The sequence below is a fragment of the Leptonychotes weddellii genome, chromosome 15 (assembly GCF_054177405.1).
Source record: "Leptonychotes weddellii isolate Sample4059 chromosome 15, ASM5417740v2, whole genome shotgun sequence".
NCBI classification, from domain to species: Eukaryota; Metazoa; Chordata; class Mammalia; order Carnivora; family Phocidae; genus Leptonychotes; species Leptonychotes weddellii.
The window spans coordinates 42,609,966-42,629,864 of NC_138383.1; the positions used below are offsets into that span (position 1 = coordinate 42,609,966).

A 19,899-nucleotide genomic window follows, 5' to 3' on the forward strand; every position below is an offset into this window, starting at 1 on the left:
TCTAGAAGGATCCGCCCGAGCCTCACATGCAAGTCAAAGAATGCAGTGGGCACCCACAGGCAGGATGCCCCATGCCTGGATTTCACTGTCTGGTGACGGGACCAATGAAGGGGGTTAAGCCAGGGAGTGGCCTGATTTTTTTTTTTTTATGGCTGGGACTGGACGAGGACGAGATGGGAATCAGGGCCGGGGAGGGGCGGCCCAGGGCTGGCAGGAAGGGTGAAGGCTGGGCCAGGATGGTGGTAGCAGGAAACAGAAGAAGAGGAGTCATTTTAAGAAAGGCGGGAAATGAAGTTAGCAGGGCTTGCTGGTCGATGGGGAGGTGGGGTGTAAAAACAGAGGGGAGTGTCTAGGTACTGTCAGGGAGGATGGCCACTAGGGCTTCACACATTTTCTGAGTGTGAGAGGATCCTGGCGTATTCAAGCTGATAGATCCTGAGGCGCTTAGGCACAGACAGGGGCACCTTGGTCAAGGAGGGAGACACAAATTTGAGAGGCACCAATGAACAGGAGGAGGAGGGGAAGAGACAGAGATACGCCTGTCAGAGGGGCGCAGGAGAACCGAGGAGAACTAGCAGTGGAAGCAAAGAGGAGGCAGAGTCCCCGGGAGGCCAGGAGATGCTGAGGCCAGGTTAGGGAGAGACCTCTAGAGAAGGGAGAACAGGGGTGTCACTGACAACATTAGTCAGGGTATGTTAAATAGAGTGGTAGAGAAATACAGGCCAGGCTGCAATGGGGAGAAAAGGAAATGGAGACGTAAGACAGACTTTCTGGCAAAGAGCATAAGTGGCTAGAGGCCAGACAGGGGGCTGGGCAGGGAGACAGGCAGCTGGAGATGGTTTTTACAGAAAAGGAGAGAGATGGATATGTTTATCAGAGTGCAGAGGGACCAATTAAAGAGAAGAAATGGAAGAGGAAGGATCGTTCTGGAACACAGGCAGAAGGCTGGTCTTGAAGAGGGGAGTAATGGAGATCCAGTGTTGAAGGGCAGGTGAGGGGAGGTCAGGCATGGATTGGCCCACCATCCCGGGAAGGAGAGAAGATGGCGGGGCCACGGCATGGGAAGACCCCACGAGGTCAAAGGGCAGGTAGGAGGTGTGGGGAATTGACAGGATAAAAGATTGCTAGCGGGAAAGTAAAGTTTAAAACATCTACCGTGGGTCCATGCTGAGGGACGAAAATGTGCAGTGTGTCAGTCCTGAAGTGGATTTGGGGGGTCCTGGAAGCCAGTGAGATGGAGGGAGGTGGGGCCCACACACCCAAAGAGATGAGCATGCAGTTCGATGAACACCGCCTTTTCTGGCCACTGGATAGCGCTGACAGGGAAAAGTATAGGATGATATATCTGGAGGGAATGTCCAAACACAGGCACTGCAAAAAGACAGACTATTCAATAAAGGGTGTTGGGAAAACTGGACAGCCACAGCGCAAAGAATGGGACTGGGCCACATTCTTACACTATATACAAAAAAATAACTCAAAGTGGATTAAAGGCCTGAACACAAGACCTGAAGCGATTAAACTCCTAGAAGAAAACACAGGCAGTAAGCTCTTCGACATTGGTCTTGGCAATGATTCTTTGGATTTGACACCAAAAACAAAGGCAATCAGAAGCCAAAACAAGCAAGCAGGACTACACCAAACGCAAAAGCTTGCACCTGGTAAAGGAAACCACGAACGAAATGGAAAGCCAACCTACAGAATGGGAGAAAATATTTGCAAATCATGAATCTGATAAAGAGTTCATCTCCAAACAGAGGAAGAACTCATCCAACTCAAGAGCAAAAGAACCCCAAACAATCCGATTAGAAACTGGGCAGAGGATCTGAATAGAAATCTTTCCAAAGACGACACACAGATGGTCAACGGATACTAGAAAAGATGCTCAACATCACTCATCCTCAGGGAAATGCATATTAAAACCACAAGGAACTATCACCGCACACCTGTGACGGTCTGTGACAGGAAATACCATGTGTTGGAGAAGATGGGGAACCCTTGTGCGCTATTGGAGGGGATGCAAACTGTTGCAGCCACTTGGGAAAACAGTAGGAAGGCTCCTCCAAAACTTAAAAATAGAACTACCATATGATCCAACAATCCCACTCCTGGGTATTTAACCAAAGAAAACAAAAACACTAACTCAAAAAGATATCTGCACCCCCATGTTTGCTGCAGCATTATTCGTAAGCCAAGATCTGGAAACAACCTAAGTGTCCACTGATGGATGCATGGATAAAGAAAAATGTGGTCCACACCCATGTGCACGTGCATGTTCCCACATGCACAGTGGAATATTATTCAGCCATAAAAAAAGAAGGAAATCTTGCCATTTGTAACAACATGGATGGACACTGAGGGCATTATGCTAAGTGAAATAAGCCGGTCAAAGGCAAATGCCATATAATCTCACGTGTGGAATCTAAACAAAGGAAAACTGAACTCATAGAGACAGAGAGCAAACTGGGTATTACCAGAGATTGGCGGGGGGGGGGGGGGGCTACAAAATATGTAAAATGTGGGGATGCAATGTACAGCATAGTGACCATAATTAATAATGCTGTATTGCACATTTGAAAGTTACTAAGAGTAAATATTAGAAAGATTCCATCACATGTAAAAAAAAAACCCGTGTAGAGTGACAGACGTTAAGTAAATTTATTGTGGTGATTCTTTCACAATATATACAAATATCAAATTGTTACATTATATACCTGTATGTCAATTATATCTCATACAAAAATTAATTAAAAGAAATTTTTAAGAAAGGACATGGGGAAAGAAAGGTTTGGAAGCTGTGATAGGAAAAGTTAGACTCCCAACTGTGGGCCCTGTAGAGAAACAGAAAGAAAGTGACCCTTCAAGTTTCCAATAATAACCCACTGTTACTATCTGTTCACAGCCAAAAGAATGACCAGGAGTACAAGGTGTCTCGGGGCCACAATGACCTATGTGGGGGGAGGGGTCAAGTTCATCGTCTCCAGGGGACACAGTAAACAGCCTGTATTTAAAGCTTCTCTGCTTTCTTGACTGTTTCTAGAGGCCCCATCTAAACTTTGAAAGGAACCACAAATATTCCTTCACCTGAATTAGTTCACTCAATAACAGACCTGTAAATAAAGTGTCTGATTCCACATACTGAAGTCATCCCAACCATAAAGCTGAAACGAGAAACTTCTGTGGTCCCGCCACAATCTTAGGGCATATAACCACCTCCGGTGGGGACGGAGGGGACATCTTCTAAGACTGAGAGAGACCACCTTAGCCATCACCACCTTGGAAGTGTTTTTCACTTTCTCTGAAAGCCTGGATGAGACGCAAGAGGGAGGCACCTTTCCACCACATCACTAACCAAAACCCAGGGACAGAAGACTTCAAAGGAGGTGCAATTTCAATCCACGGCCCACAGGGAGACACGTTATTACGAGCGTGAAATACTGCGCCCATGATGAATTGTGTAATTCGGAGTCATGGCAGACAACCTACATCACCTCTAAGTTCTTTGGTTTGATTTTATAACGGGAAAAAAAAAAAAATGCGGTGCTGTTCGATTCACCAGCACAATTTCTACCATTGCTACCAATTCCTTGCAATCCCGAGCCGTTCGGCCACGGCGGGATGGCTACGAAGACGGAAACTCCTCCTTAAGTAGCTGACCCAATCTTCCTTCAAATCTAAAGATAAGGCAAAGCAAGGTACCCCTGGGTCAAGGCCGACTCTGCAAGGGAAGACAGCAGCCATGTAATACAATGCAAATTCCGAGGCTTTAGCACCGGGTCGACCCCAAAGAAAAGATGAAAGCAACGGAACACCTACCGACACCGCGAGCGTAACGGCGTCCAGCTCCACTTTGCCCAGATGCCCGCAGAAGATGGAACTGACGACGCTGATGAGGAAGATCATCAGCTGCGCCAGGAACTGCCGAGGGAAAAGGAAGGAGAGCACGAGCTGACACCGACCCCGCCCGCCCGCCGGCCCGAGGAGGAGGGGGGCAGGCTCCGGGAGGGCCGGGGCCGGGCCGCCGTCGGGGCGGGGTGTGGGGGGGATGCACTCACCACGGGGCCCGCGAGCGCGACCAGCGCGGCCGCCTCGCGTCGCACGTCGGGCGGCAGCGCGCCCCGCAGGCCTCGCAGGCAGCCGCGCCAGCCCGGGGCGTCGGGCCGCTGGGCGCTGTCCGGGGGGGCGGCGGCGGCGGCGGCGGCGGTGGCGGGGGTCTCCATGCTGGCGCGGGCACTGGCGCGCGGGAGGCGGCGGAGGGCTGGGGGCGGCCCCGCCCCGCCCCGCCCCGCCCAGCCCCGCCCAGCGCGCCCGCGGACCTCCCCACCTGCAGACGCAGCTGGGGGTGGGGATGGGGATGGGGGCGGGCCGCGCCACCCGGGACGCCCCCGCCAACCGTCGCGGTGCGCAGATCCCCGGGGGCTGGGGGCGGGGCGCGGAGACCCCGAGGGGTCGGACGCGATCTGGGGGCGCGGGAGGCCGCGTGGGGGGCGCTCTTAGAGGACAAAGGCGACTGCAGGCCGTTAGAGTGAAATATGCGGGGGGGGGGCGGTTCGGAGAGGGCGAATTCGTAATTCCCCGCTCCGCACCTCCGGAGCGCTTTGCTGCCCTTTGGGGTGACCTCTCCTTCTGCCTCGGGTTACGGGTGTGTTGAAATATTCCCCCGGGGATGCGCTCCTCGCAGGCACTTTGGGATCGGGAGATAAGCCTCCCCATCCCCCATCCCCGGGCTCCTACCTGACGAAGAGGGGCAGATACCGTGAGAAGTCTCTAGAAGGCTAGGGAGTATCTGTCGGAGACTGAAGGAAGAGGGTGTGTATGAACTTCCTAACAAAGACCTGAGAGAGGAGACGTTGCTGGGGCCCAACCTTAAGGGCAGGCCTTTCTCTTCGCCCCTGCAAAATGGTCCTCCAAGAAGCAAGCATTTGAGGGTGGAGATGCCGGAAGGTGGCCCTGGGTGCTTTTTACTCATGGTAGCAAACTTTTTTTGATCTGGTCCATTATCTGTTCTTTCAAGGCAAAGGCCAGGCCTAGCTCTTTGTATCCATCTAAGCACCCAGTGTACTTAATACTGAGGCTTGCTGCGGGGAAGGCTGAGTCCAAGTAGGACTTGGTTACTGCTTAATCCAAAGCCACTATTTAAGTCTTGTGCTCTGACCCCCGAGACGAATTAGCAATGGTGGTTTGGACTTTCACAGCTCCAAAGACTTCCCCAACTATTCTCCAAGGGAGGGGGGCGGGGAGGAGAGAGCATTCATGGAAACCCCATCCTTTTGAGACACCACCACACAAAACCTCCTGGATATACCATGTTTGCCACCCAAAGTTGGGGTGCCTTTTTTTTTTTTTTAAAGATTTTATTTGACAAAGAGCACAAGCAGGGTAGTGGCAAGCAGAGGGAGAGAGAGAAGCAGGCTCCCTGCTCAGCAGGGAACCGATGTGGGGCTCCATGTGGATGTGGGGCTCCATCCCAAGACCCTGGGATCATGACCTAAGCTAAACGCAGACGCTTAACCAACTGAGCCACCCTGGTGCCCCGCTGGGGTGCCTTCTTAAAGACAAAGACAGGACCCCCGCCCCTAGCCTCCCCTCTCCTGGACCCCTCTTTTCATTTCTTCTGCCTTCCAACTTTACAATCCCCGCTTCTATCAACACAGGAAAGGGTCTGACTTCTTCCTTTGCCTGGATTAGCTCTTCAAACCCTTTATTCCGCTCTGTGGGAGGCCTACCACTCTAGAAAAATGAAGTGCTGGTTCTCAGTGAGGCCCACAGCTTCCTCTTTGTCTCTGCCAATCCATGTCAGCCCAAACAGATTTTAAGACAGGTCCTAAGGGCGCCTGGGTGGCTCAGTTGGTTAAGCGACTGCTTTCGGCTCAGGTCATGGTCCTGGAGTCCCGGGATCGAGTCCCACATCGGGCTCCCTGCTCAGCAGGGAGCCTGCTTCTCCCTCTGACCCTCACCCCTCTCATGTGCTCTCTCTCATTCTCTCGGTCTCAAATAAATATATAAGTAAAAAAAATCTTTAAAAAAAAAAAAAGACAGGTCCTTAACAGGAAGCTTGCTCATCAATGCCACCTGACTCCTTTCTGCTTAATCTAGGTCTTCTCCCTTTTGGTTTCTCAAACGACACCTTTGCCCATAGCGCCTGAGATCTGGATCCCAGCTGAGTATTAACGAATGCCATTCGCCCGTTGAATAATCACTGAAGGCACAAGGGAAGATATATTGCAAAATACATTTTAAATAACTCAAACAGTAGGAAACCTTAAGCAGTCCGTACAGGGGTTTTAACTAAAGAAACAGTAAGAACTATCAAAGCTATAAGATGAATGCAGTCAGTACACAGTGGTCCTTGGTTGAGACAATGGTGCATGAACTGAATGATCATCACTCTAAACTTTCAGACACTGTCTTGGACAAGAACATAGTTTGTACCTTAGTTCCTTTTCTTCATTAGAAAACATAACTTTGAACTCGCAATTCTTGAAACCCATGGGCACAGTTGAAACTAACCTAACTGAGAACAAATTCCCACCACTGGGCCTATGAATTTTTGTTAAGTATCACTTGACCTGACTCTCCCTCTCTCTTTTGCCTGTCACTCAACTCTGGACATATATTCGCACTAAAATCCCTTCGAGCAAGACGGAAATGACCCCCAGGAGCAGAAGCCCACGCCGCACCACCAACTGTTTCCCAGTCAATATAGTCCTGTCCCTTGGATAGGCCTCAAGACGTTCTTCTTGGCTCATCTGCTGGTCCAACTGAGTCTCATCTCTTCTTCCAACATCTCTCATTAAAATTCCTCCACGGTTCTCAGGGCCCACTGAAGCGACTGAAGGGAAAAAGGAACTTAGTCAGCAGTGTAAAAGGATATTTTTTTCATTTGTATAAAAGATGCCATATATATGTGTTCGTAAGCCGGGGGAAAGTTTATTCAGAAAGTAGTTGCTACCTTGGATAAATAAAAGAAATTCCATCTCAGAGGGCCTCTCTGTTTGTTCACTCACAAACTCTGACTGAATCCTATTGCTGTCGGCTTGGGTCTTCTAGGGAGCTCTGCCCCACCACAAGAGCTAGAGAAATATGGGGGCTCTCGAAGTTAAGGTTCATAGGGGAAGTTTTCAGGGGGCCAACACTCATCTAATTAGCAGTCCAGAAGGACAACAAGGCCAACGGAGGAGAAAAATAACCAAAGAAATAATTCAAGGCCATCCCCAGAACTGAAGAGAGATGAGAATCTTCGCGTCAGAAGGCCTACTGAGCATCCAGCAGGATAGTGACTCAGATGGACATCCAGTCTTCCCACACCTCCCGAAGGAAAAAATAAAGGCAGTTAACCTAACAGAACAAGAAGAAGATGGGCATTGGACTTCTTCGTAAAGCATAGTGGATATTAGGAATGTGATGATGCCCTCACAGTTGTGAGAGAAAACAATTTCCAATAGAATAACACCAGCTCTCACTCATAAAATGCTTTCTCCTCAACGGGGGAGTCGGCTTCTCCCTCTCCCTTGGCCCCTCTCTCTCAAATAAATAATCTTTTTAAAAAAATGCTTTTTCCACATCAGGCATCGTTCTCAGCACTTAACACGTACGAAGCTCACTTGCCTCTCACGACAGTAGTATGAGGTACTATGACGTATTATTACCCTGCTTTTATAAATGGTACATGGTAGAAAATTTGGACCAATCATCCTCTGAAGATCATTATGAAAGCTGGACAAAATAAAAGTATCATCCTGAAGGTGTCAAGAGTGCTACCAAGGCAACAAAAAGTCACCAGGGCGAGATCTAGGGGAAGCTGGAGACCTCGAGTTAGGAGCCAGCCTTTGGGGCCACTCTGGACCTGAGAATTCTCCATCTGGACTGAGCGATGCTTTGGGGAGTTCAGTCCCTACCGAGGTAAACCCCTCTGTACTTCAGGCTGAAACTCAAGGGCTGTGTCCAAGAATTAAGGACGAACCAGAAGTCAACCAGCCCCCACCGCTGTTGCCTCCCAAGTCAGCTGGGTGGTCCAGGAAGCTCAGTTGTTGAAATTGCCCTACACAGCTAGTAACCCTAAGAGTTTGACGCAAGCAAAGGAAAATCCTCTCTGAAGACCGATATCATCGTTGGCTTCCAATTCCTTCTACAGACAATGTTCAAATACAAGATCGGGAACACAAAGATAACCAGCCACACAGGGGACCGGACAAGGTAAACGAGAACTAGTGGGAATGGCAGAATGGGGGCCAGCTGTCATTCAGCCAGCCTGTGAGCTCAAAGGGGTTCAGTTAGAAAGAAGCAAGGAACAGAGTGTGAGTCCATGACTCACTGCCCGAGGAACTGGGAATCTGCGGGGGAGGGTTACTAATTGGACAGAAGGAAAACAATACCCACAGTTGCATGCTGCCTCCCAGAAGCAACAGTTAAAAACAATAATCTGTTTAAAGCCCACCTGTGTGTTGGCCTGGGGGATGGGGAAACCCCACGAACACAAACATGTCAGTCTCTCCAAGATAAGGTCACAGCACAGGCTGACCAAGCATTAGAAATGCCTGTGAAATGCTTCTATGAGTAAGCCAAGGAATGGATGACCGGCAACCTCTAATCATCTGTAGTAGTATGTTAGTATCTGGAATGCAAGCAAACAAACTACCAAGTCTGTTTACCTCAGGTTTGTGTGACTTTACCATTTGTTTCTGAAACTTTATTGCCCAAGTTCAGTGGGAGCTCATGGCAGCAAATCTGGTTGTCCCCCACCGATGGCCCCTCCAGGACCCCCCGGAGAGGCCTGTTCCAAGAGCTGAGGCAGTTACTCCCTACCTGGGTCCTGACAGGCAGCAGAAGTCCCATCCTGGGCCACATGGAATCTCAAATTGGCATGGATCTGAGCCTAGAAGATGAAACTCGAAGTAAATCCGCAAGGCTTTATTTAGTGTTAATAGAACATAATGTTAATAGAACATTTGACTTGACTACCCAGTGTAGGAAAAACCAAGGCATTTTCTTTAGCTGACATGTGGCTGGAGCTTCTCTGTAAGTATGGAATTGTCTTTCCGAATGATTGACACGGCATCCGTGGGTGGGGGAAAGATGGATGGAAAAAGCACATGAGGGGGAAGGCGGGGCCCAAGATCATAGAATCCCTTCCTTGCCCTTCCCTTTAGTTCTTTTATCTACCATCTATTTTCAGACCCACAATGACCCTAGCAAGTTGGAGAGACAGATGGACGCAGGTATCTTCATGAAATATTTGGGGATCATAAAAAACAGTGTCAGGATAAATTTGCTGGCATCCCACCTACCTCTCCAGTTCCAAATCTTGTCCTAAAATCGGCTTTTCAGGCGTAAGGATGGTAGCTTAGTATGGGATGCAAGGAAGAAAGGAACCCCTATTTTTTTATTCAATGAATAAAACAAAGGGGAATGGATTAAAATCCAGGGTTATCTGGCCCTTGGCATCTGAATTAAATGCAGCTAAAACAACAACGACAAAGTAGGATTGGTGATAAAAGGGGAAAGACCCTTCCAAAATGAGAGAGAGAGCCTGAGCTGATTGTTTGTTTTCTAGGACAGGAATTTTTACCCGGCCAGCAATGAGCATAGTTACCTCCTCACAGGCTTTTTTCCAATTTAGCTGAGCAATAAAGCCGAGAAAACACAGAGACTGCGTGATCGCACAGATGATGATCCCTGACCACAGACCTAGAAGTGGAAATATTTAACAGAGGTTAATTCCGTGGGAAACCGGCTGCCCCTGGGGAATAAGCTGGTCCCATGTCACTTCTGAGAATCTGCTCTCATAGCCTGGTGTGGAGCCCACAGTGAACCAGAGACCTCGCACGTGCTCTCTCCTCTGGTTTCCAGAAGGTTCTGGGAGGCCCAGGGCAAGTCCCTGCCCAGCGTTCTGGATCTCAGACCTGACGTTCAGAGGCTATTTTTGGCCTTTGGGAGCCTAACAATTAAGAGAAGTGCCAGTTATAAGGAAATGAAGTTCCCAGGACAAACTATTTCTAACTTCTAAGAGTTCTGTACTTCCGAACTGCTACGTTCTATTTTCCTAGACTAACATGTTCAAAATGCAGAGGTCAGCAGCCTTGTATGTTCCCTCCCTTGGCACTTCCTGCAGGCCCTCACGGGCTTTGGGCACAGACTTCCAGAGCTCCCAGGACACGGTCATCCACAGAGAGATGACCACACAAAAGGAGAGGCTGAGTGGGAATGGAAGACGGAAGGGCCTTGTGGATCCCAAGGTACCATCACACTCTACCTAGTAAACCCACACAGGACACAGAGGGACGCCCCAAGCCAGGAGGGTTTCTTTGGTCAACGGTGAGGAACTGAATATTCAAACGGGCAATCGTCAGACCGTAGGTAAAAACAGAACTCTGATCCACAGCCTACAGCAACCCGTCCAGAAAACCAACCCTTGATCTACAATAAAAAACCCACGAAGCCAGCCGGGGACACATCAGACTCCAGGGACAATCCAGGGAACTAAATCATAACTTCTGCAATAACTGACCCAAAATGGCCACGACTTGATTAGTAATTGACACCTTCCCTAATTTTTGTCCCTGCTTCCAACTTAGGACCAACCAGAGAAAGTAAATGTGCACCCCTGACCAATCCCACCGGACGCCTCAGTTCTACCCAGCTCGCCTCCAGCTTTCCCAGGCCATCGGGTCCACCTGAGCCCTCCCCTTTGTCCCACAGCAAAGCTCTCCCACCCCTCTGCCTGCCTCTGGGTCTCTGCCAAAATCCAAGTGCTGGTGGCTGACTTGCTTGACGGAGCAAGCTCAGAATGAATGGGCTTTGCTTTTTGCATTGAGCTGGTCTTTATTTCCACAACCCATCATGGAGGCCCCCCAAGACCTGGCCCACGCTACCAAACATGGACCCCAGCATCCAACCAGATGTGGTACCCACAGAGGCTCCTTGTGCCTTTCTGCTCGTGGTGTGTGCAGTCCAAGAGGATGTGGTAAATTGGGGCCAGGTCCACACCCCAATCTCTTTACAGTGAGCTCCTTGGCCATTTCCTCTTTGGTTTGGTACCTGGATACCACTGGTTCCCATTTGTTTGGTGTCCTTGGTGGTGTCAGGTCATTCCTTTTCATCCCTTTTGCTGTGTCTTGTGCTACTTTTTTGCGGTGCTGGGTTAAGTGTTGTCACAGGCCAAGACTAGAGTCCAGGACACAGCCCGTTACGTGCGCCGATCTCCTAGACCCATGAGTTTGTGGTTCTCACCCAACAGGCATCCATTTGGACCAACTCTGCTGCGGGCTACCAGGAAAACCAGAGGAGGTTCTCCTGTTACAGTTTCGGGTCCTGCGACCTTGGCCTTGATCCAGAGAGCATTCTTTTTTGGTCTTCCGCCCGCCCGTGCTACCTGTCGTTTGGGAGTCAGAGAAGGTGCTGATGTGTCAACAATAGCCACCCTTTTGTCTCCTTAGGTCCGTGAGAAAATTAAAACTGAAATCGGAGCCCTCATATGAAAGCAGAACCTGATATGAAAAATAGCCCTTTCGCTGAACGACAACACCTGGCAGAATACTTGGAAAGGACTTTGGGACAAAAAGGAGACAAGACCCAAAGTAAACGTGGGGCCCTGCGGAGAGACAGCTGGGGGGGGCCCATCCCCCAACCGCCCCCAGCCAACCACCTACTACAAGGACAACTTGCAGATACTGTGAACAGAAGGGACACTAGAAAAGATAAACCAAGACAAAAGTCTCTTGTTTCAGGTCAGCGAGAGTGCTTGCGGAAGGCAAAAAGCACTCATTAAACACTCCAGGGGAATTAACTGTAAATATTAGATGGCCATCGTCACCAACGCCTGATGGACGCCTGCCACTCTTTCTATGTACAACCCTGTCACCCCTGCCCAACCTCGGCCTCAGGCTATACATACCACACAGGTGGTTGGTATTTCAAATAAGCCACAGGTTTTCCCAATCTCCCAGTCTTTAACTGGAACCCTTGAACCCTTAAGAAACACGCCTTCCTGCTGTGATTACCACCCCTGCAGAATTTTAGAGGCAAAGACTGACTTTGCAGATGGAACTGTGATATCAAAGGTAGACCGGAGGGAACCATGTCTTGAGGTCCCAGAGGACTCCTCTATTCATAGTCAAGTCAGGGCTGTTCTGGATAGACCTTGCCCCCTCTATTATATTGGACACGGGCCCCAGACAAGGATCTTGACCCTGCACCTGACATTCCATGGCCTTAATATTCTTCTGAGATAGCCCAATAATTGCAGCAAGATGCACAGAAGTTCAGATGGCTCCTACCAAATGCTACCTAACCTTCTCCAGCATCCCTTCAAGGCAAACGAAGGGAATCAAACCTAGAGCTGAACGTCATAGCTACAGGTCTTCTCATTCCCTGGACTGGCCCTTGTAACTGCCACTAAAAAAAAAAGAAAATCTAATGAATGAAGCCAGTTGATTTACACAAGACCTCGGGGTCATCACCAAGATGGTGATCCCTCACTCACCACTAATACCTAACCCAGTACCATCCTGACATCAATTCCGCCGGAAGCCACTTGCCACAATGTGCTGGGTCTCGGGTCTGCCTTGCTCACCGAGACAGCCAATAACTCTTTGCTTTCACTGCAAAGGACAGCAGTGGATCCGTACAGTCAAGCCCCCTCTTTTTCTCTGTTCCTCAATCAAGAATTGTAAACACCTAAATTTCCCTTGTGATTCAGTCCTGGTACACGTGGTACCAGAGCTCCTACTTTGTGCAGAGGAGGAGGAAGCCCGCCTTAAAAAATCCCGTTTCCTTGTTCTTAGCCTTGGCACAAAAGGTATACAGTTTCAAACACAAGATCACAATTTTACGAGAACTCAGTTCATTTAGGGTCTGACCTATGTAGGATTTCTAGGTTTAGCTGGATATTGCAGACAGCAGGAGCCAAATTTCCCTGAGACTGCAACACCTCTTTATGAATTGACTAAGTCCAGAGTGACGGGCCCTCTGCTCAGGAGGCCCCTACATAAACAGGCTTCTGGAATCTGAAGAAGGCTTCTCTACATCCTCTTTAAAGCCCAGGCATCCGTAACTACAAAAAAAAAAAACCATTTTGTCTATTTGCACCTGGGCCATCTGGACAAACCCTTGGGGTTTTAACTGAAGCTCAGGGAAACCATCAAAAGCCCAATGTTTACCATAGTCTTACTCTTGACCCCAATGCAAAGGCTTCTCCCTCTTGTCTTCAGGCAATAGCTTCCATGCCTCAAAACCTGTGGATGCTTCTGATGAGTGAGTTCTAGACTACCCCCCCACGCCCAGACCTCACAGTTCCTCATGAAGCAGATACCACTGCTGAGACCACACAGCATTTTTCAGCCAGCGGATTAACCGCTTAGGAGATTCTGTTGGTACATCCTTTCCTCTCACACTACCATTCGCCCCCGCAACCCCCCTGATCCCTGCCACTCCCCTAAACTCCCAGAAGCAGGGCAGCCTGGTGATTGTCTTCCCTGCACTAGGGAACTCTCCGTACCTTACTCAGCTTTATTCGAGACCCCTCTTGACAACTCTGACCTAGTAGTATTTGCTGGTGAATCGCACCTTAGCGCTGAAGCTGGACGTTATCAGGCAGGATGTCTACCCCTAGTGTGAGCTCTCCTTTGGAATACAGTCCCCTCCACCTGCAAGCACCACAGACGGCAGACCCTACTGTGCTTCCTAAAGCATGTCAGCCAGCAAAGACCAGAGAAGAAACATATGTGCAGACAGCAGATTGATGCTTTTGGAAAAGCAGCCCCTGATTTGGGGGTGCTTGGGAAACACAGTGGGGTTTCTCTCTTCTGCTGGAACCCCCATCACAGACGGACAGCAAGTTAAGGAACTTTTTTTTTAAGATTTATTTATTTATTTGAGAGAGAGAGAAGCATGAGCGGGAGGGACAGAGGGAGAGAAAACCCCAAGCAGACTCTGCGCTGAGCACAGAGCCCGAAATGGGGCTTGATCCACAACCCCGAGACCATGAACCAAGACCAAAAGTTGGGATGCTTAACCAGCTGTGCCGAGGCGCCCCAAGGAGCTTTTAAATGCACTTCTATTTCCCAGACAGGTGGTTATTTTAAAGGTTGTGGTCCACGTCAGACAAGAAAATGTGGAAGCTGAAGGAAATGCTCACACATCATTTATGCCAGTAAAGCTGCTTTAACCAGGCTCTGGTCCTATGTGAGGCCTCAAAAGATAAATCTCTGGAGGATTCAGAGGCCATTATAAAACATCAACGTTACAAGGCGCCTGGGTGGCTCAGTCGGTGAAGCGTCTGCCTTTGGCTCAGGTCACGATCCCGGGTCCTGGGATTGAGTCCCACATTGGGCTCCTTGCTCAGCGGGGAGCCTGCTTCTCCCTCTCCCTCTGCCTGCCGCTCCCCCTGCTTGTGCTCTCTCTCTGTCAAATAAATAAGTAAAATCTTAAAAAAAAAAAAAAAAAACTATCCTGTCTTCATCCCCTGCCATCTTCTGGTAAAAGTAGAAAGGACCAAGAGGTCATCCTTAAATTGAAATTAGCAGAACTTTCAGAAACCCTTGAGCTCCCTTGGCCAAAAGTATTCCCTTTAGTCTTGCACACTATATACAACATATAGTCAACTCCCTCAGACACATCGGTTATCCCCTATGAATTAGGAACTGGAAGGCCTGTGTCTAGAGATTTCACCCCCAATACCAGACCGACCAGACTGACCGGCTTCATGCAAACTATCACCAGGGTCCTACCGCCAACAGCTTAAGGCTGCCTTCCACAACGTCTTCCTAAACAGCTTCTTCATAATCTTTACCCAGGAGAATTCATCTACTGGAAAAGACAGCAGAGAGAAACTGCTCCTGAACCTTGTTGGAAGGGACCCTATCAGTGGTTGTGATGCTGGTTGGTTGCATTTTCTCCCAAGTCTTGAATGTTTCTGTGCAGCCGCTCTCCCATGGGTTGATCGCCATGAGGGACAACATCAAGGAGCTCAAGAAGACCTTGCAATACAGTTGACTATGAAGATGATTAATAATCCCAATGGTGAAGATCTGGCTCTCTAGTTTTCCCTGAATACCCGGAGTCTCTAGTTTTCCCTGAAAAAGAGACTGAGGTCCCAAATACACAGACAATGGTCACACCATATATAAAAGAACTATGATCCACCACCTGCAGCAACATACCCAGGAAACCCCTATCTATGACAAACACCCCCAAAGCCAGCCTGCTACCCATCAGATTTGCAGGAGGCCAGACTGCTCTCTCTCGGGATACTCCAGGGATCTCAACAATAACTTCCTTAACAGTTGACCCCAAATGGCCAGGACGTGATCAGTAATTGACAGCTTCCTTAATTTTGTCCCTGCTTCCAACTTAGGGCCAAGCAGAGAAAACCAAGGTTGCACCCCTGCCTGACCAATCACACAGGATGCCCCACTTCTAGTTATCCCACCTCTTTCCCAGGCCACCAGCATCCATATCAGGGTATACCTGACACTTTCCCCTGTTCCCCACCACGAAGCTCTCACTCCTCTGCCTTTGGGTCTCTGCCAAAACTCTAGTGATGGGTGGCCAAGTCCCTTGCTGGAACAAGCTCAGGATAAATGGCCTTTGCTTTTCCCATTTGGCTGGTCTTTATTTCCACAGCCATCGAGATCTGGGTAAGGGCAAGGTGACTAGACGGGGTTTACAGGTTCAGGTAGGCAGATTTGGTGCATAGTTTACGCATCTGCTCCTTGATACCAATCACCCCCATATCACGTTTCAGGAGTCATCAGCCCGATATTTAGAAGAGTAAAGTTGATGGCCACCTGCCATTCCTGTAAGGAAATAATAACAGGAAATACACACACACACACACACACACATCAGTGTTTCCAATCCATAAAAACTACCAGCTTACCCTAACCACCCTAAACAGAAAATAACCAGCTATCTCTAGCTGTAATTTAAAAGTGATGAGTTACATTTCCAGGAATTTCACTATACACCATTTAAAAGATTTTTGACTCAACCTAGAAATCCCAAAACATGGTGAGTATCAGAATCCCCTAGAAAAGTGTGTATTTGAAAAGCCTCCCAGGGGATTATGATGGGGACTTCATGATTCGCTGGAGCTGCCCGAGAGGGTATTAAGGGTAGCCTTATGATGCCTGTCCTACACTCTGTGTAGATATACTCTGGACCCTACCAATGGTGACACAGTATTCGAAACCAGTTCATATTATACTTCTTTTCTGGAAGAGGTGGGTGGCAGGGATTGACTGGAGTCTTTTCACGGAGCCCTCACCTGCCCAGAGATCCCAGCGTTTTTTAAACTGAGATGTAACTGACATATTAGTTTCAAGCGTGCAACATCACGATTCAGTATTTGCAGATATTGCGAAATGATCACAATAAATCTTGGTAACCTTTTGCCACATATAGCTACAAAGTTCTTTTTCTGACCATGAGAACTTTCGAGATCTGCTCCCTTAGTAACCTCCAAACATGCGATACAGTATTGTTAACTATAGCCACCATGCTGCCCATTCCACCCCCAGAATGTACTTTATAACTGGAAATTTCTCCCACGGCACCTCTTTTAAGGGATTCTTAACTCCCTCTACTTTGCACATACTAGGTATGCTTTTCTCAAGTGAACAAGTGGGCCTTGTACAGCACTGGGAACATAAGATAGGTGTATATTTTTAGTTTTTTTTAACTTATTTTTTTATTTTTATTTTTTTAGATCTGTATTTTTAAGTAGGTTCCTCTACAATTTCCCTTAGCTATGCCACTGGCGAATCCAAAATATGAATAATGCCAGAAACTCAGCTAAATAATTTCCTGCACCATGATGAAAGTCCAGTGAACTTTGCATTGGCAACTCCATTCTTCGAACATCTCCCGTATTTTTCATTAAAATATTATTGACCTTGAGAACAACGTGCAGCATAATGGGATGGGGAGTTCACTCGAGGTATCAGATGACTTCTTATCGCTCCGGACCTGCCAAGTACTGATGGATAAATAAGTCCATCACTACTTCACCCAAAGATAACATGTTCAGGTTTTAATAGAATCATTTATTAACTGCCAATGTATTCCAAGTAATTATTTTAGAAATCAAAGCTGGGCAGTCTTTTGTTTCCCTACTCTTTTAAAGATCAGCTCTGGTAATTCCAGATGCTGTGGATTACGGTCTTTCCTCCACAGGTGGTAAGGTGATAAACAGTCCCCTGCCTTCTGTAATGTTCACACACATCACACCCATGCCCTTCGGGATGAGACCTGCAAGACACATGGCTTAAAAGGTCATACCGGGCAGGAGGTGGAAGGTATAGAATGGCCATGAAGGTGACTTCCAGAGCACAGCTCCAGGTGCTACAAGGGCTAAGCGACAGGGGGGCATGAATGTATAGAGACACCACACCAGGTACGTTGCCAGAGTTCTGGAAGAATCACAGCAAGGCTGACCCCTGGCCTCTCTTGCCTCACCCCAAACACTCCAATAGGGCCAGTTTATAATGGCCTCAACTCGTCCTGCGGACTCGCCCTCAAGGTCTCACCATAAAAGGGCTGTCACCAAAGGACAGAACTGGGGCCACCAAAGGTACACTTCTGAAGGTGTCTTCAGCACTCCTGCTGTCACCAACGTGGAAGAAGCGAGAACTTGATGACACAGGACAGGGAGAGGAGTAGAAAAGTCATCCTGGGGCACCTGGGTGGCTCAGTTGGTTAAGCGACTGCCTTCGGCTCAGGTCGTGATCCTGGAGTCCCAGGATCGAGTCCCGCATCGGGCTCCCTGCTCGGTGGGGAGTCTGCTTCTCCCTCCGACCCTCCTCCCTCTCATGCTGTCTCTCATTCTCTCTGTCTCAAATAAATAAATAAAATCTTTTAAAAAAAAATAAAATAAAATATTAAAAAAAAAAAAGTCATCCTACTTTGCTCAAGTACGTCAGCGTGGAAGAGGAGTAAGAGGGGCGTGAACTTCCAGAGCCAAGTCTCCCAAAAAAGCCTACATGTTCCAAGAGTCATTTTTGGGGCCCGTGGTAAAGGCTTACCAACCACTCCCATTCTGGCTACGAACATCAGCGAAATCCCGATGGGGAGACCAATCATGTAATACCCAATGGTATTGACAATGGCCCCAACCCTCTGGTTGCCGCTCCCCCGCAGGACACCACCACTTGTGCACTGTAGGCAGAAAACATCCATCCGTGAGAACGTTGCCAAGGCTTCGGAAAGACTCCCATCCCGAGCACATCCCATCCCGAGCACGTCCCATCCCGGGGGGACTCGGACTTAAAAATCCATAATCACGTATCAGTGTTCTTGTCAAGCGAATACACTAAAAATATTCAGGATCACCCACCTGCCCCACCCTAGCTGCTCTCTTCTGTTTAAATTTACCACCATCAGAAGAAACACATAGATCATAAAGGTGCTGAAAGGGAATAATGCAGGGTGGCTGGGTGGCTCAGTCGGTTAGGCGCCTGCCTTCAGCTCAGGGCATGATCCCAGGGTTCTGGGATCAAGTCCCTCATCAGGGGCCCTGCTCAACGGGGAGTTGGCTTCTGCCTCTACCCCTCCCTCCCCCACTTGTGCGCGCGTGCTCTCAAATATAAATAAATAAAATAAAATAGGGCGCCTGGGTGGCTCAGTTGGTTAAGCGACTGCCTTCTGCTCAGGTCATGATCCTGGAGTCCCAGGATCGAGTCCCGCATCGGGCTCCCTGCTCAGCAGGGAGTCTGCTTCTCCCTCTGACCCTCCTCCCTCTCATGCTCTCTGTCTTTCATTCTCTCTCAAATAAATAAATAAAATCTTTAAAAAAAATAAAATAAAATAAAAAATAAAGAATATTGCATAATACTTACAGCAACAGCTTCAAACAGATGGCAAACAGCAGAGAAGGGAATCACCTGACCCACCAGGGCAACGATTTCTCTGTTAGAAAAAGAAAGCACATGGTGATCAGGAGTAGACAGACATGTTGGAAAAGCAGACTATGTGATTCAGGTGATGGCACTTGGCTTCTGCATAAACAGGAGAGGCTCGTGCATTCCAGCCAACACCCAATTCGGGGACAATCCTACTGTTTCTTGGCCCATAGGGGAAACCAACCCTACAATGCATCACATGACTTTTAGAAGAAATACACAGTCCAATCGGCTGATGTAGACAGTTAAAGCAAAGGAATTATTACTCCAGTGCCCCCACAAAAAAATAAAATTTGGATTATAATGCCATCTTTCTTTTAACATGATTCCATGCAGATCTCTTCCTGTGTCTGGATGAAGCACAACAGAGAGGTCAAGGTTCTCTCTGTGGAACCAAGGTGAGCAAATTATAAAGGCCATGGATACAGTTTACAGAATTATCCGTAGTTCCTAAAAATAGTCCCTAACCTCTACAGCTAGAGACTTTAACACCTACACTTGAGGAGAAACTAGAAAATGCTGCCACTGACCCAGGGAGGCAAAAAAAAAATCCATAATTCTCTTGAGTGATTAACAAATAAGCCTAGAACATTGTCCGGCAATAAATATTTGTTGAATGAATTAAAAAAAACAAAAACAAACAAAAAAGAAATCCAGCACGGAACAAGACAATCGCTCCCCCCTCCAAAAAAAGGACAGAAACACAGTTCTTTTCTTCAGATGGAATTTTATTTTTTGAATAGGTAACATATGCAACAGTTAAAAGAAATCAAACAGTATGAAAAGGGTATTGAGAAAAATCTTACTTCCATTCTGTTCCCAGCCCACCCATTACCACCACCGCCCCCGAGACGAGGCAACAATCCTTGGTACTGTTTGTACTTGTCCAGATACAAATGCATACTCTTATCTTCCCCTTCTAGTCTCCGTCATTTCATGTTCTAGCATTCTCTGCATAATGTTCCACAACTTGATTTGTCCACCTGATAGGATTATATTCACT

General features: G+C 48.2%; 2 protein-coding genes across 6 annotated transcripts in view; both read right to left on the bottom strand.

The window, feature by feature from the left end:
• Positions 1-81: 81 nt before the first annotated feature.
• On the bottom strand, positions 82-4,220 carry LOC145717458 (multidrug and toxin extrusion protein 1-like). Its single transcript, XM_081805995.1, has 3 exons — positions 4,056-4,220; positions 3,817-3,918; positions 82-1,316 (listed from the first exon to the last, which is right to left on the bottom strand). Exons 1-3 carry the CDS (start codon positions 4,218-4,220, stop codon positions 1,152-1,154), a joined length of 432 nt encoding a protein of 143 aa, XP_081662121.1. The 3' UTR covers positions 82-1,151.
• Positions 4,221-4,423: 203 nt separating this feature from the next.
• LOC102748820 (multidrug and toxin extrusion protein 1) overlaps positions 4,424-19,899 on the bottom strand; it is a 56,511-nt gene continuing 41,035 nt past the window's right edge. For 4 of the 5 annotated variants that reach the window (XM_081805649.1, XM_081805650.1, XM_081805648.1 and 1 more), the window contains 5 exons: positions 18,834-18,903; positions 18,021-18,153; positions 9,593-9,687; positions 8,806-8,875; positions 6,219-6,832 (listed from right to left, as the gene is read on the bottom strand). In XM_081805649.1, the coding sequence (XP_081661775.1) occupies positions 6,600-6,832; positions 8,806-8,875; positions 9,593-9,687; positions 18,021-18,153; positions 18,834-18,903 (601 nt within the window). In that variant the 3' untranslated portion in view covers positions 6,219-6,599. Of the gene's footprint in view, positions 4,797-6,218; positions 6,833-8,805; positions 8,876-9,592; positions 9,688-18,020; positions 18,154-18,833; positions 18,904-19,899 lie in introns of those variants that run through there. The other variant, XM_081805647.1, reaches the window with a different exon arrangement.

Bases quoted from the DNA above. Each gene is read 5' to 3' on its own strand.
- LOC145717458 (XM_081805995.1), bottom strand. From the start codon at position 4,220: ATGGAGACCCCCGCCACCGCCGCCGCCGCCGCCGCCGCCCCCCCGGAC. The intron at 3,919-4,055 runs GTGAGTGCATCC...TTCCCTCGGCAG, and splicing joins TCGCGCTCGCGGGCCCCGTG to TTCCTGGCGCAGCTGATGAT. The intron at 1,317-3,816 runs GTAGGTGTTCCG...TTTCCCTGTCAG, and splicing joins CCGTTACGCTCGCGGTGTCG to CGCTATCCAGTGGCCAGAAA.